The sequence below is a fragment of the Drosophila arizonae genome, chromosome 5, assembly GCF_054131065.1.
Source record: "Drosophila arizonae isolate 15081-1271.41 chromosome 5, UAZ_ARI_1.0, whole genome shotgun sequence".
Lineage (NCBI taxonomy): Eukaryota > Metazoa > Arthropoda > Insecta > Diptera > Drosophilidae > Drosophila > Drosophila arizonae.
The window spans coordinates 780,805-795,728 of record NC_142925.1 but is presented as its reverse complement, the minus strand read 5'-3'; the positions used below and the strand labels follow the sequence as shown (position 1 = coordinate 795,728).

At 39.8% G+C, this 14,924-nt stretch overlaps 1 protein-coding gene across 2 annotated transcripts in view; it reads left to right on the top strand.

Moving 5' to 3' along the window:
* Dgk (diacyl glycerol kinase 1) overlaps positions 1–14,924 on the top strand; it is an 86,899-nt gene that overhangs the window by 56,066 nt on the left and 15,909 nt on the right. For both annotated transcript variants that reach the window (XM_018010323.2, XM_089469424.1), the window contains exons 4-9: positions 1,498–1,580; positions 7,307–7,505; positions 7,750–7,953; positions 8,438–8,623; positions 13,131–13,256; positions 13,348–13,472. In XM_018010323.2, coding sequence (XP_017865812.2) covers positions 1,498–1,580; positions 7,307–7,505; positions 7,750–7,953; positions 8,438–8,623; positions 13,131–13,256; positions 13,348–13,472 — 923 coding nt within the window. The remainder of the gene's footprint in view (positions 1–1,497; positions 1,581–7,306; positions 7,506–7,749; positions 7,954–8,437; positions 8,624–13,130; positions 13,257–13,347; positions 13,473–14,924) is intronic.

Below are 14,924 nucleotides of genomic sequence, written 5' to 3'. Positions count from 1 at the left end.
TTTATTTAAAATATGCAGATAATTGATTGCGCCACAAATTGAGAGTTGAAAGTCATTGGCAAATGTGTAAGCATGCATAGATGATTTAATGACTTCATACATATGTAGCTATCATTGTAAATGGCAATGGAAATGGATAATAGCTTTAACATTTTAGTCAACTTTTTGGGTTGCATGTAATTTGCGTCTGATTTATTGACATGATGCGAGTCAAGTTGCGCAATTTGAAATCGCATTGCGAGAAGCTGAAAGCCTGGCATTTCAGGTAAAGCTTGGCTGGCTTAAATGCTCATGCTGATGATAATGATAATGATGATGATGATGATGATGGTGCAGAAGTCTGGTAACTGCGTGTGTAGTGAGCTTAAATGTTGACATGCTGCATTGGGTAATCCGGCGCAAAGTTGCAGCTGGAACAAAAGGCAGACGGAGAACAGTGAGGCAAGCAAAGCTGCTTGACGTTTCATAAAGTAGTTACCTTTGCGTTTACCTTTACCTTTACCTTTACCCTTACCTTTGCCTTTGCCTTCGCCTTTGCCTTTGCCTTTACCTTTACCTTTACTTTGCTAGCTTTTCATTTACCTTTAACGTATTCGGTTTGAGCTGAACTGAGCTGAGCGGCTTTCGGATGTCTTTGGAGCTGGGCCGGCAGCACTTGTCAACAAGACAGTGAAAACTGCTTCTGAGTGTGATTAAAAATGTCAGCAGCAGCAGAGCAATTGAGGCAGCGTATGGGTGTGGCATTTGCCACTTGCCACTTGCCACTTGCCAGAGAGTGGCGCTTTGAGTGGCATCGAATACGAAGTGTCAACGACAGCGACAGCGACAGTTGAAGCATTCAAGTGCTCAAAGCACTCAAAATATTCGCTCCAGCTGCGGCTGCAATAGCTGCAACAGGAGCTCAAGGAGCGGCTGCAATTGTCGCCCGCCCAGCTGTGCAATGCATTCACTAAGTTAATAAAACTTTGCCACAATTTGAGGCACACACACACACACGCAGAGACACAGAGGCAGATCGTTGTCATGCAACGACTTTGTTTCCATTAGTTAATTATACTCAAAGCTCTGTCTCCTTCTCTAAATCTATTCATCTCGCCATTTCTCTATATCTGTCTCTCTCTGCAATTACCTGCTTTCACCTGTCACTTGCCTCTTGCCACTTGAGGCGTCGATTAAAAACTGTCGCCATGCCAGCAATTGCCTCTTTTCTGTTCAGGTGCAGCAAAAAAAAAAAAAAAAAAAAGAAAACTGAAAAATATGAAAATAGAAAAACAGCTGGAAACGGCAGAGAACAAACGGGGTATATTAGTTTATATAATTCTCGTTTAGTTACAGGGTATCCCTGAGACGTACATTCCCCACTGGAACATTCTTATTTTATTTCTTGCTTTCGTATTTGTACCTTAATGAGATCGTAAATAATATTTGCTAATTGCTATAACATAAGCTATAAATCTAATTTATATTTCTTCTCCTCTTCTTCTTGTTCATTTCCAGACTCCACACGCAAGCTACAGGATGTGCTGCAGGAATTCTGTACGCCCAGCGCATCTGCCGCGCCCAAATGCATACCAGATGGGGTAAGTAGTCAGACAAGCAGATGAATGGACAGACGGGAAAGACGGGAAAATAAAAAAAGAAGAATTAAGCTAGAAAGAGAGAAAAATAAAGTGAGAATGCGAGAGGGTAAGATAGATAGCGACAGAGAGAAAGAGATAGAGAGAGGTAAGCCGAGACATGAACAGTGATAGAAAGAGTAATAGAGCAATAAAGATCAAGCAAAAGACAGAGATAGAGAGATAGAGAGAGAGAGAGAGATCCCCCTTGCTAAAAGTGAATTCAAGTGAATAAGTCCTTGAATCACACACATACACTCACACACCCTCACTCATGCACACACACGAACAGAGCAACCTGACAAGGATGCGGGCCAGCCTGTGTCTATGGCAGCTCAAGAATCTGTTTTGTATTTTATATTTCGTATTTTGGGTAAGTGGATGGAGTAAAAGATTGAAAGTAAATCTTCTTATACATACAATAAATCACCGAGATTTTTCAACTTTACGCCCCAAATGCTAAATTGAAATTGAGCAGCAAGACCCCAAGCCCCAGCCTCAACCCCAACCCCAACCCCAACCCGACACGGAGCACAGACCTGACGCCATGAATCGAGAAGAGAAACAGGTAGACAAGTACAGGTAGACAGCTTATACTAAATTAAATTGAAAATGCATGCCAGAAAGGGGGAGAACGAGAGAGAAAGAGCGGGGGAGCGCGGACGAGGGAGGGCAATAGTTTTGTTAGTAAATCTTGGAACTTCAACAAGCTGCCAAAACAGAGACAAAATCAAATTAATAACCAAGTTGGCAACAGCTTAATGGGGGCCGTAGCTATAGCTACATATACAGACATACGAACCCTAACCCAAATACACGCACACACAGACACTCCCACACACACAACCAGACACTCACACGTGCTCTCCGGGGGAATGTTGATTTCCGTTCGGGCTTAGCACACGATTTAAGCCCCATTATGAATTCTAAGCTCTGCATGCCTTGAGTGTATTTAATGACAAAACTTGAAAGCAGACAAAGCTCCCATATTGATGTATTTATACACTCGAGATGGCAAGGCGCAAGGGGATTACATAGAAGAGATAAGGCATAATTGTGTCTAATCAAGAGCTAAGCCCTTGTACAAAGTTTAGTGTAAGTAATCCAAATGATTTATAAAGGATTTATATTAGCTTCGTATGTATAGAGCTTTACATTCTTGTCAATAGACGACTCAGATATCGGATATATAAATATGTATACCTAATTTATATATTTATATTAATGTTCATATTTATTTCTCTACTAATTCCATTGTTTTCATTCTCCTTTCTTTATTATCCACTATCTGTTGCCCACTTTTAACTCTCAGCTCTCTTTGATCCCTTACCTCTGTTATCTATCCAACTTTTTATATAAAAAAGTTTTCTATTGTTGGGTATTCAACATTCGTTCAGACCCATTCGCGTGTGAAACAATTGTGGTTTGTGGCGTATGATAAAAGATAAAACAATTAATATGTAAAACTTTGGTTCAACTCAATCGATCAACAGTACACATGTACACACATCATCCATGGGTCCCTAAGTGGGTGTGTGTGTGTGTGTGTGTGTCTGCTTAAGCTGAGCTGGGAATTGCAATTTGTTGTTAAATCTATTCAGCCATGCTCATTTAACCTCACTACAAATGCAAATACAAGACAGATAACAGAGGGACAGACAGACGGACGGACAGACATACAATACATACAAACACACACAGATAGAGTTGCTGCTGCTGATGTGTCTTTTGGTCATGTAACGAAATGGAAAAAAATCGTATAATTAAGTTTGTTTCTGTCACCCCAGCACACTTACACACTCACACACATATACATACACAGACACATACATGCATGTAGATGCAATTTGTTGGCACTCGAATATATTTTTTGTACGCTTTTAGTCGATTCACTTTGATATTGAACACGTTGACAGCGAACAGGAATACACGCGCTTCTACACTGTCCGTTCGGGGTGTTCTTTTTTTTGTTTTTACACACACACACACACATACACATATATATAAGTATGTATACATGTGTTTCTCTTTGCAGCTTCGAATGATAGTCATTTCTGTAAATATTTTATTAAATGGAATAAATTGAAGTGCCATGTTATGTTTCAGCTTCTGTTGGTGCTACACAGATACATTCATATATATACATACACACATATAACATACAAGAAGTACGTCATCGAGACTGCGTGAACAGACTGGCAGACAGATAGACAGCCAGCGAGATGAATGTTCTCCATATTTTATTTATTTATTTGCAAAGCGAATATCCGCTGGAATTTATACTCTTTCAATTTCATTCGGTTTGGATGTGGCTTGGGTCTACATATACACATATATGTACAGCTCATTTCTTATTGAAAGCGAAAAGAGGGAAAAGTATTAAATATGCTAGTTAAGCGATATAAAGAGAGGCAGAGTAGATAGTGTGCTTCCGGTTTCAATCTCAATTGAATAACTGCTGATGTAGTTGCAGAAGTAATTTTATCGAAAGCGAAACGTAGAGCGATGGAATTGAAAGAACACATGTGGAGTATTTGAGAGGGAAATATACGCTATAAATGCTCAATGGAAAGAGTCCATCGAGAGATAGTAAACTCATTTCGATAAGAGAAAGTCGAATAATAATTAGAGTGCACAAAATGCAAATACTCTATTTCCAAACATAAAATTGCATGTATATATATATATTGAATAAGATAGTAGGCTATGTATAAAAAGTGAAAGACTAAGTAGAGTCTAGTCGCATTATAGATACACTTAAATTTGCATTTGCCTTGCACTGTACCTAATACCTAATTCCAATACTCTATAATCCATTTGGTAAGAGTGGAACGTGAGAGACCAACTAGAGTTTTATACTTCAATATGTTGCCTAGTAGCTCTCATAGTTGTTGTACTACTCGCAGTATAGAGTATGCTCTATCAATTCAGCTTGCGCTTGCTATAAATTTGATATCTTATTAGAGGCAGCCTTGAGATTCTGTTGTTGCTGTTAGACGGGCGAAAAGTTTTCTTAGCTGCGACACTTCAATTAAGTTAATTAAAAGCAGCTGCTGAACTGAATTGGCCTCTGCAGCACTTCAACTCTTCAGTTTGATTTAGCTATCGGCCATCATTTCTTGTTGTTGTTGCTGCTGCTGTTGTGGTTGTTGTTGCTGCTCAAAAGTCTTGAAAAGTTTGCGTTGCAAATTTGTGGATATTTTATTGCAAGCAGCTTGGTTTTTAACCTAATTAGCTGAGCTGCAAGCAGATAGCGTATTATTCTGCTCCTTCTTCTGCCCCATTGTTAGTTGTCGCAAACATCCTTGGAAATCCCTCTGAGCTGCTCTCGATTGAAGCTAAGCCCCAGAACTATATTGGGCCACTTGGCAAATCGCTTAACCTTTTAAGCATTTCACTTATCCAAGATTGGCCAGAATTTATTGTGATTTTGTATGAATTTTTGCTGCATGTGCCAAATGTGATTTATGCCACTCGCTGGCCCACGCTGCGTATGCGTAATTTACGCGTTTGACTTTTGGCAGCTCCGCCTCCCTCCCCAAAAAGTATGCAATAGATGAGTGAACGCTTCGAGCTGGCTGCAAAGCGTGCGATAAACAAGCTAAATGGTCCAAAAGCGCGACATGCTCGTGTGATTATCAGCGCGAAAGCATATCCCAGTCACTCTCTCCCTCTCTTTCACTCTTGCTCTGTTTGTGTGCGTGTAATGGATATCACGCATACGCACTGTGTGTACCCCACAGCCAATATATGCTTGAACATTTATTCATTAAACCACGCACTCACGCATAACACCACCACAGACACACGCACGCATTAACTAGGGACTTGAGCAGATTTTTAGTAATAAAAGCGGAGTAGCAAAAGGCAGTAAAAGCGGAGTAGAAAAAGAGCTGCTCCTACTTCTGCTTCTACTGCTGTTCTTTCGCACGCGTATCTCGTTGCTTGCTAAATAAATTTTGTTAACGCAATTCGCGTGCCATTATTATAGTGCCAGCCAGCCAGCCAGCCAGCCAGCCATCCAGTGTGTGTGTGTGTGTGTGTTCATTATGCCTTTATACTTGAGGTCCCATTGCTGGCCGTGTTTAAGCCATTTTGCTTTTGTTTTGGCCATGGTATAAATTTCCATTTGCGTGTATTCGGTTTCATTATGCTGCCAGCACAAGTAGAAGAAGAGGAGAAAGTTGAAGCTAAAGAGGAAGAGAAAGTGCCTTTCGGGCCATAGTTAACTTCAAGCTCGATGCCTCAAGGCGCATATTCTTAATGTTTGTCGACTTGTCATCTATATATAAACATATATAAATAAATATATATATATATATATATATATTGTGCTATGCGCGAAATTTAAAACGCCACAAGCTTTAGTAGAGATTGCTGCTGCTGCTGCTGCTGCTGCCCTCTCCATAATGTCCAGCATAATAATGAGGAAGATAATAAAGATGCGGCTCGTAGTGAAGTCTAAGCTGGCTGCATATTAGCTATAAAATCAGTTTGTATAATTAATATATAACTATTATTCCGCTCCATAAACAGCTCAGGCTAAACTCTCAGATTGTAGTCCTCATTGGAAAATCGTTAAGTAGATCTAAGAAGATTCCTTCATTGGAGTATACTTCCCTTCTTAGAGGATACTTCTTGCTTTATCTACTCGATCAGTATTACCTAATTTAGCTTATATTTACTATTAAGTAGATCTGTCTTGGGTATGACACAACTCCCTTCCTTGGGACATCCCTAATTGAGTCATCATTCAAATTTCTATCAAGCCTCCCTCGCAGTGTATTCCCTCGTCGCCTTTGCCTTATTAGATGCTCTCGCATTTTCGCTTCATTCGCTTATTTGCCAATTAGCGCAGCGCTAGGCACGCGCAATGTCTCTTGCACAATGCCTCGTCCTTGATTCAAAAGTGTAATCATAACAGTAACCATAAACGTAACTGTAACCGTATCCCCAGCCGTAGCCGGGCGAGAGCTTTAAAGCGCGCATTTATGTTTACACAATGCGGACAGTACATCTGGATGATGGTCGTGTCCATCAATGTCAACATATCAATGCGTCCATCAATGTCATCAATGCTACACAACGCTACACGTGCTCGCTCCTACTGCTCCATAGTGCGTGAAGGACCCCAAAGGGGGCGCTGCCATTGTGGCCGTCAACAACAACAAAAACAACAACAAGAACTACAACAAAATATAGAGAGAGCTGAAAAAACTTTGCCCAGATCCTCGGAGCACATTTACGGTCACGTACTTGGCGAATCTCTGGGAATTATATTTAACAATTCTCTCTCTCTTTCTCTCTCGCAGTGTGTTTTTGAGGTTTTGTGTGGGTCTTATATGGAATATAATAACATAATTATAGATGCAGGCAAATTACGTATTAAAGTTCTAAGCAAATTAGAGCTCTTTTAAACTTGAACGGAAAAAAATGGAAAATTGTGTAAAATTGTTAGAGAGAATTGAAATTGAATTGAAAGCATGAATGAAACTGATTTAAAGTTTAAGTTGAATTTAAATTTAAATCAATATGAATCCCCATATTCCTCATGAAATTTTTGCGTTGAACATACAAAAAGTCCAAAATTCAAAAACTATTTCCCGTAGATCCACATTGAAGTACTTTCTAAGGGATTTTCTGACTCACTTTAATTGAACATTTTTGTCCTCTATAAATTTCGTTTGCAGGACATTGACTTTGATGGGTTTCGTCGGTTTTTGGACGCGTTCCTCGACTGTGAGACGCCGCTGGATCTGGCCAAGCATCTATTCGTGTCGTTCCTTAAGCCAAATGTCACACAGGCCCAGCTGCATGGCAAGGCGCTCAATCAAATGGCGGCCATTAGCAGCACGGCCGCCTGTGCACCCGTCACGTCCCATACGAAGGGTAAGTCCACAGCTCCCCACCGTAGCTCTCGCTATCCATATCCGTACACACATACATCCATATCCATTTCCATTCCCATTCCCATGAACATGGCAAATGGCACATGCCATGCGAGCCTCGACTCGGTTCGCCTCGCCTCCACTCGACACTCTCTCCCTCGCTCTCTCTCTTTGTCTGTCTCTTTAATAATTGCAACACATTTCTCATTGGCCAACGTCGTGGCTGGGGTCTCTGTTGTAATTAGGCTCCATACCGAACATCAACAGCATCGCCGAGCTGATGCCGCAGTGCAGCATCGGTGGGGATGGCCACTCTCATGCCCATTCGCAGATCCAGGTCCAGACCCAGGCGCAGGCACGCACCAGCTTTGTGGACAAAATCCATGGCATTACGGATAAGTTACAGCACTCACTTGGTGGCCATTTGACCCACGATCCCAGCAAGACCGGTAACTATGACCACATATGTATACGTGCTTTAGGCATTCCAACTATCAAATTCGCTTCAATTTCCCCTACTTTTCTTCTTCAATTTTATCTCTGAACGAATTTAAAGTCAACTGAAAATTGAAGAGAAATTTAAGCGAAATTGAATCGAAATTTAAAGTATATCGATTTGATTTGACAATTAAATTGAAATTGAGTTAAATTTTAATTATCCGAATAGAATGTAAATGAATATTGAATAAGAATTGACCGGAAATTGAGTCAAAATGGAATTGAAATTAAACTGAATAAAATGCGTAATCGAAATTGTAATTATAAATCAATCGAAATCCGATTGAAGCTGTGATTGAAATGGAATTGCTAAAAATAATTTAAGCCTGGAAATCGAGTACAAATATTAACTAATTAACTCTTCTTCTTCTTCATCATCGTCTCCTACTTGTTAATTCCATTTGTCGCATGTGTATTTTGCTGTGTGCTTTGCAGGCAGCGTGCATCCGATGTTAACGGTTACGCCCAGCCCATTGGCCAGTGGACCGAGCATATTCCAGAGCAGCAACGCCGCCCGTCGCTCCGTGGACTCGAGCCCCTCGCACTCGCAGACGAACCACTCGCAAATGTCGCGCAATTCGTCGAAGAAGAGCAACAATTCCGTTAATTGCAAAATTGATAGTGAGTATTAATTAGATTCGAGTGGGCCAGGCTATAAAAAGGGTTGAATGTGGGTTCAACGAGGGAGGAACGTGTGAGGAACGTGGACTCCACAGGAGGGGAGGGGAAATTACTGTGGGCCCAGCCCATTTTTGGGCTGTGTTGCAGCACGAGTTTGACTTTCAATTAGGCGCGCATTGTCCGTCCGCTTGGCACGCAGTCAGCTGCAATTAACCAACTTGCCACACAGTGTGGGCGTGCCTGATGAATAGCTCCCTATGCCAACTACAGCAATGTACACAAAAGTATACGAGTTATACAAATCTATATATCGATACGACATGTACAGTGAAGCTTACATATGGAACTACTTTCAATAAGAAAAACTGTTCATATAAATCTACTTACTGAAAACAAACAATCGATAAACTTATATAGTGGAATGTGCAGTCTAGCTCGATGCGAGAGTCTTACTGTCTGATACCTCCTCTTACATATATTATTAAGCATGCTTTACTGCATGCTTTACTATATTATACTAGCATATTTCGTCATGGCAGGTTTCACTGTACACGCATATATATAAGTGCGACTTATGCGCGACATCTTGAGAATTTCTATTGCAGCTGCGAGTTGCATTTGCAACTGTCAGCATTTGCGGCTGTCACTGGCAAAACAGATTGCTTTGGCGACAGGCAGACAGGCAGACAGGCGGACAGACAGGAAGACAGACAGAGACAGATAGAGATGGACAGACGGCCAATTCAGATGCGAAATTGCATGGCATTCGCATAATAAATGAGCAGAAGAAACTCAAGTGCAAAGTGCAAATGGCATGCGGCGTGGTTTCAGCCAATTGGTGACAACTACTTAATCCCAGACACATTGGATTGCCCAATTACCTCACTGTTTTCTCTATCTCTCTTTCGCTCTCTTTCGCTCTCTTTCGCTCTCTTTCACTGTCTCTCCCTCGCATTGTCCGAAAACTTGCTAATTAGCTGCAGCTAAAAATCACTAAATCCGCTGCGTTAAGTCGCAGCGAGTGCAAAAGTTCATAAATTATACAACACCAAAAAAAAGGTAGCAAAGAGCGTAGCTGAAGAGTGAAAGGCCGCAGAAACAAGGGCCAAAAGGCAACCGGAAACGGAAACGGATATGCCGGCATAGTAAACAAGCTGTGTGCTGACATTTTGGCGATAGTCAGCTTAGTATATATCCTTTAAAGTCAAAGCGAATCTGGATAAAACGTGGCCAATCACGTTGCAGTGATCCAAGTCAAGTATACCCAATGTTAGCTATGCAAATGACAGGGTATTAAACTAAAGCAAAAGACCTTTTTGTCGAGAGTCTCATAGTGGCATCTTGTTAACGTTGTTTGATTAGTCAAGCATAGCTAATGATAAATATACAAATTACAGGGTATTAAAGGGCAGCGAAAGTAGCTTAGTAGCCAAATGTAACATACATATGAAATAGTCATATATACCCACTATAATATTTAAAATTACAGGGTCATTGAGTTTACAGTCGAGTCAGATTAAGACTAGAGGTAGCGTTTCAAGTCATTTATGACCCAAAGTATAGGGTATTAATTAATACTAGATCAAAGTTAGATTAAAGAGCCAAGCCAAAGAAACCTAAAGAAACGTAATACATATATAAAAGAAAAACCTCTTAAACGAACGAGTCAAAATGGCCATATATACCCCATACCAAATTGTTCAGACTTCAGGGTATTAAAGGTAAGCACAAGGTAGTTTAAAGGCAAAAACAAACTCTCACAGATCAAGTTGTCGTAAATCAACGCCCAATTAGAACATTTTTGCATTTTCACGAAGCGAGCAGCGGCAATGCGTAAAATTAGCACAGAGAGAAAGAGACAGAGATAGCGGCTGAGACAGAGAGAGAACAACGAGTAGGGAGACAGTCAGACGAAACGCGTAAAAGTAGGCAGCCATTTGTCTGGCTTCTGCCTGGCCTGCTTGCTCTCATTGTACTTCTCATTTTTTTTTTTTGGCATTCCTTCTGTTTCTGCTTCCCTTCTCCATTTCGGGATTCATTTCATTCATTTCGCTCCGTTTGAAATGTGCTCGAATGATTAATGAACGTAAATTTCATTTCGTATTTTTTGTGTTTTATATTTTGTTGCTGCCTTCATGCAGTTGCGGCTCTTCTTCTTTTACCGTTGCTGTTGCTGTTGCTGTCTCTTTTGTTTCGCATTCGCTTTCACGCATTTTAGCAGCAATTGTGGAGCATTTTTTGCGCTGCCTCCTTTGTCCTGGCCAAAAGGCAAATAACAAATAATGAGAGCCTGCCTACATTCCATGCTCGTTCAGTGGCGCTAAAAAAGAGTATATTGGCTTCGATCTTGCAGCTCGAGGGTAGAGATCTGAAATTTTGAAAATATTTGCTATGAGGGAACTATTAGGCCTGTGATTAATAAAAAGAAGTAACATATCAATATCAGTATTATAAAGCTTTCCTATCCTTTATGATCTTCAATCCTCTACTCTCCATCCTTTATCTTCAATCTTCCAGTTTCTGTTCTGCATCTTCCATCCTTCTTCTATCTTGTTCACCTGCTTTAGTGACATTTTGCAGTTGAATGCGTATTATGCAGTCGCTAATACCCGTTTGCAATATTCTTACTTGGTTTTTATGGGAGGCCATTGCCATTAGCATTATATATTAAGTAAGTAAAACATGAAATAGGCTTCCTTTCTCCCTATATATGTGTGCGTACGTGTGTGTGTGTGTGTGTGTGTGTGGGTGCTGTAAGCGCTAATTGGATTAGTTTTGCTTTGGTTTTGCTGGTTACGGACTGAGGCGGAGAGCAGTTTATAAGTGAACGAGATATATGCAAGGATATTGTTACCCTGTCTCTGTGTGCTCAGCAAATTACATTTATTGGACGAAATGCGTTGACATATATACAATCACACACACAGACACACATGGAGAGAAAAGTTGAGCTATGCATTCATCAAGTTGGCAACTGTTTGAGTTGCCTTTCAATTCAGTTATTGATATTGAATATGTAAATATTAACCCATATTTTTAGCCAAAAGTCTAATTTAATTTATGAGCCAACTAAGCTCAATAAGTTGATATACCTACATACACATATATATAGGGAAATGTAAACATAATTAGCTCTTAAGCCAACATAATAAGTGTGTGAAAGAGAGAGGGAGAGAGAGAGAGGAGATGATAGGCTCAACTTAATACAATAAGTTAAATGTAAGCTGAAAACTCGCAAATGGAATTTTGCTTAAGCCAATTAATAGAGCTCACATTGCCGTTAGTAATTAGAAAATTGAGAATATTATGTGAAACTCTAATCCCAAATTTGTCATTAGGAATTCTTTTTCTCTTTTTGACCTATAGCAAATCGATATAAATGTCATTAGCAACAAAGCTAAACTCAAAAATAAACTCAAATTAATGCGGGAAATACGAAACAGCTCTATGTCAGTGTGTGTTAGTATATCTGTGTGTGTGTGTGCGTCGCTGTGATGGGCAAAGTTTGGTTCATAGGTTTGTCATTAATGAGAGTTGGATGGAACATTTTTGATTGGGTTTGTTTTCAGCTGGCGTTAAATTGCAAAAATTGCCAAATGAAAAAGGAACAGAAAGAGTCTAGCCTCTATCTCTCTTTCTTTCTCATTCTCTCTGTCTCCCTATCTCTCGCCATCTCTCGAGTTGATTAAAAGCAAAAATGTCAAAGTTGAGCAGCTCTTGGCTCAAATTGCGGCAATCAACATTAAACATAATGAGTGTCAAAGTGAAAGGCAAACTTTCAACTCTGCCCAGCTGTCAATGGCAACTGCAACGATATCCTGTTTATCCTGCAATAATGCCCAGCAACAACAACAACAACAACAACAGCAATAGCCAAGCGACTGCCACTCTGTCAATGACAAATGCAATTGCAGCAACAGCAAAGATTTTCTGTAATTTCCTTCCTTTGAGAATTGCTTAATACACTACAAGAACTTGGAGCTCATAATAGTTTCAATAATCAAATTAAGATTAAACGTTGAGATTTGAGTTTTATTGAAAGCTTTAATTCTATACAGACGTGAATATGAATTTAAATACAAATCAATTTCATTTATAAATATTTATATTCATTTCAAAAATTTTCTAATGAATCTATTACTATTTATATTAAATAACTATTTTTAATAAATATACTGTCCGTTAATTTATTTATTAAATTACTTTTACTTTGCTGCAACAAATGATTTATAATATTGAAAACTAATTATTTATATTTGTCAATATAATATATATTCATTTAGGAATTAAAATACGAAATGTTTGTTTCAATTTCATGATAATTATGTATTATACATTAAATGTTTGGGACTCTATCCGCTAAAGATTCTGCATTCCCTTTTTGTTCTATCCGAATTCCATACATACAAAAGCTGGAATGTTATGTCAATATGAATTATTTGTTCTGTTAATGATGTACAGATTGAGTTGTTAATTTGATTGTTATGCTCTTAATTATTATTTGCAGCTGACATTAAGCTGCTGGCACGCAAATACTCGCACTTCGATCCCTTGACACTGAAGGTTCCGCTAAAGGATGTCGTCTGCTATTTATCACTGCTCGAGGCTGGCCGCCCAGAGGACAAACTCGAATGTAAGTGCTGAGAAAGCTATGAGGCATGCCACAACACTTGACCCTTTCACCTGTCTCACTCACTCTCTTTCGCAATCATTCATTATGGCAGTCATGTTCCGGCTGTACGATACGGACAGCAATGGAGTCCTGGACACAGCCGAAATGGATGCCATTGTTAATCAGATGATGGCCGTGGCCGAATATCTTGGCTGGGATGTCAGCGAGTTGCGTCCGGTAAGTGTCACACAATGCCTCCCCCTCTCTCGCTCTCTCTCTCTCTCTCTCTCCCGCTCCCTCTACACCTCACTCACTCTCTTACAATTGAAAGTCATTACACTGCAATCAGAGCCAGAGACAATTTTTGCTCATTACGCACATAAATGCGTAAGCATTCACAGTCCAGAACAATCAAGCAATCACTGCTGCTGGGACTCGAACCGCGGACTAAAACTTTTTCAATTACTTGCAAGCACTTGAAATTAATTCCATTTTTATTGCCCTGCGATTCAAGCTGAAGCTGTGAACTTTTATAGTTTTACACAAGCCCAAGCAAAAAAAAAAAGTACACAATTTATAGTCGCCTTTTATGTACCTGCACCAGTCTCTCAACTCTAGTTTAGCTTGGGTTAGACAAATATAAAGATCAAAGTAAATGCTGAAGCAGGGGAAAATCTAGAAGTAGTCGACTATTAGATACCTGGACTAGATCCTATCCAATTGGTGATTTTGTTGTAGAAGAAAGTATATTCGACTAATGAATACCTAGACCAATCATTTTAATGAAGTTTTGTGTCTTTATATCTAATCTCCTTACATCAGGCTTCGGGAGAAAAATACACATTGAATGGCAAAATAATCACCCAAGCTTAGCGAAACCAAGAAGGATACAAGAAAAACAACAGATAGTCGACTATGAAATACCTTCACTTGAATTCATGAAGGTGTTCGCTCTCAAGTTGTTTAGTGGTAAATTTCGGAAAGTTGTTAAAGCTGATCTACAACACTAATAAGAACAATCTAGAGCACTCGACTATAAAATATCTAAAGGTCCTTCTTTAATCAAGTTTAGCTAGGACACAGGAATAGCTTTAAGTAATCAAACAAATTGTCGATGAACTGGGCAGAGCAGAAAAAAGCGAAATGGGGACAAGGAAGAAATGTTGTTGCTGGCGACCACAAATAAAGTCAAAGCGTCACAAAACTCAATTAACAAAATACCCTCGGGTTATGCTGAAACGAGAGCGCAAAGCTGGTGAGCTGGTCGAGTAACGCCCGGATGAGCGGGGGCAGCTGAACGAATCTAACTGTGTTAAAGCCAAGGCAGGACAACGCCGGGCTGCCGAGTGGGTTTTGGGCTGAGCTTTTGCGCACTTTCCGTTTCCATGTTCATGATGGCTTTATGACACTGAACGCAGAACACAGACTCAGTCAGAAGGCGCCACATACTTTAAATTCTAAGCAGATACACAAAAAATATTTTAATCAAAATTCTTTCCGGGTTGGAAAAGGAGACAACAAAAAACAAGTGAGATTAACTTAATTTTGAGTGAACGACTCGGAGTTACCCTGAAACCTGTTGCCATAGTCGTACATTAAAATCTGTGTGTATCTGACCTGAAAAGCGAGGGACTGAAGGTATCCAAAATTATAAATAAATGTATTCATTGTAAGAAACTGTATGCATAA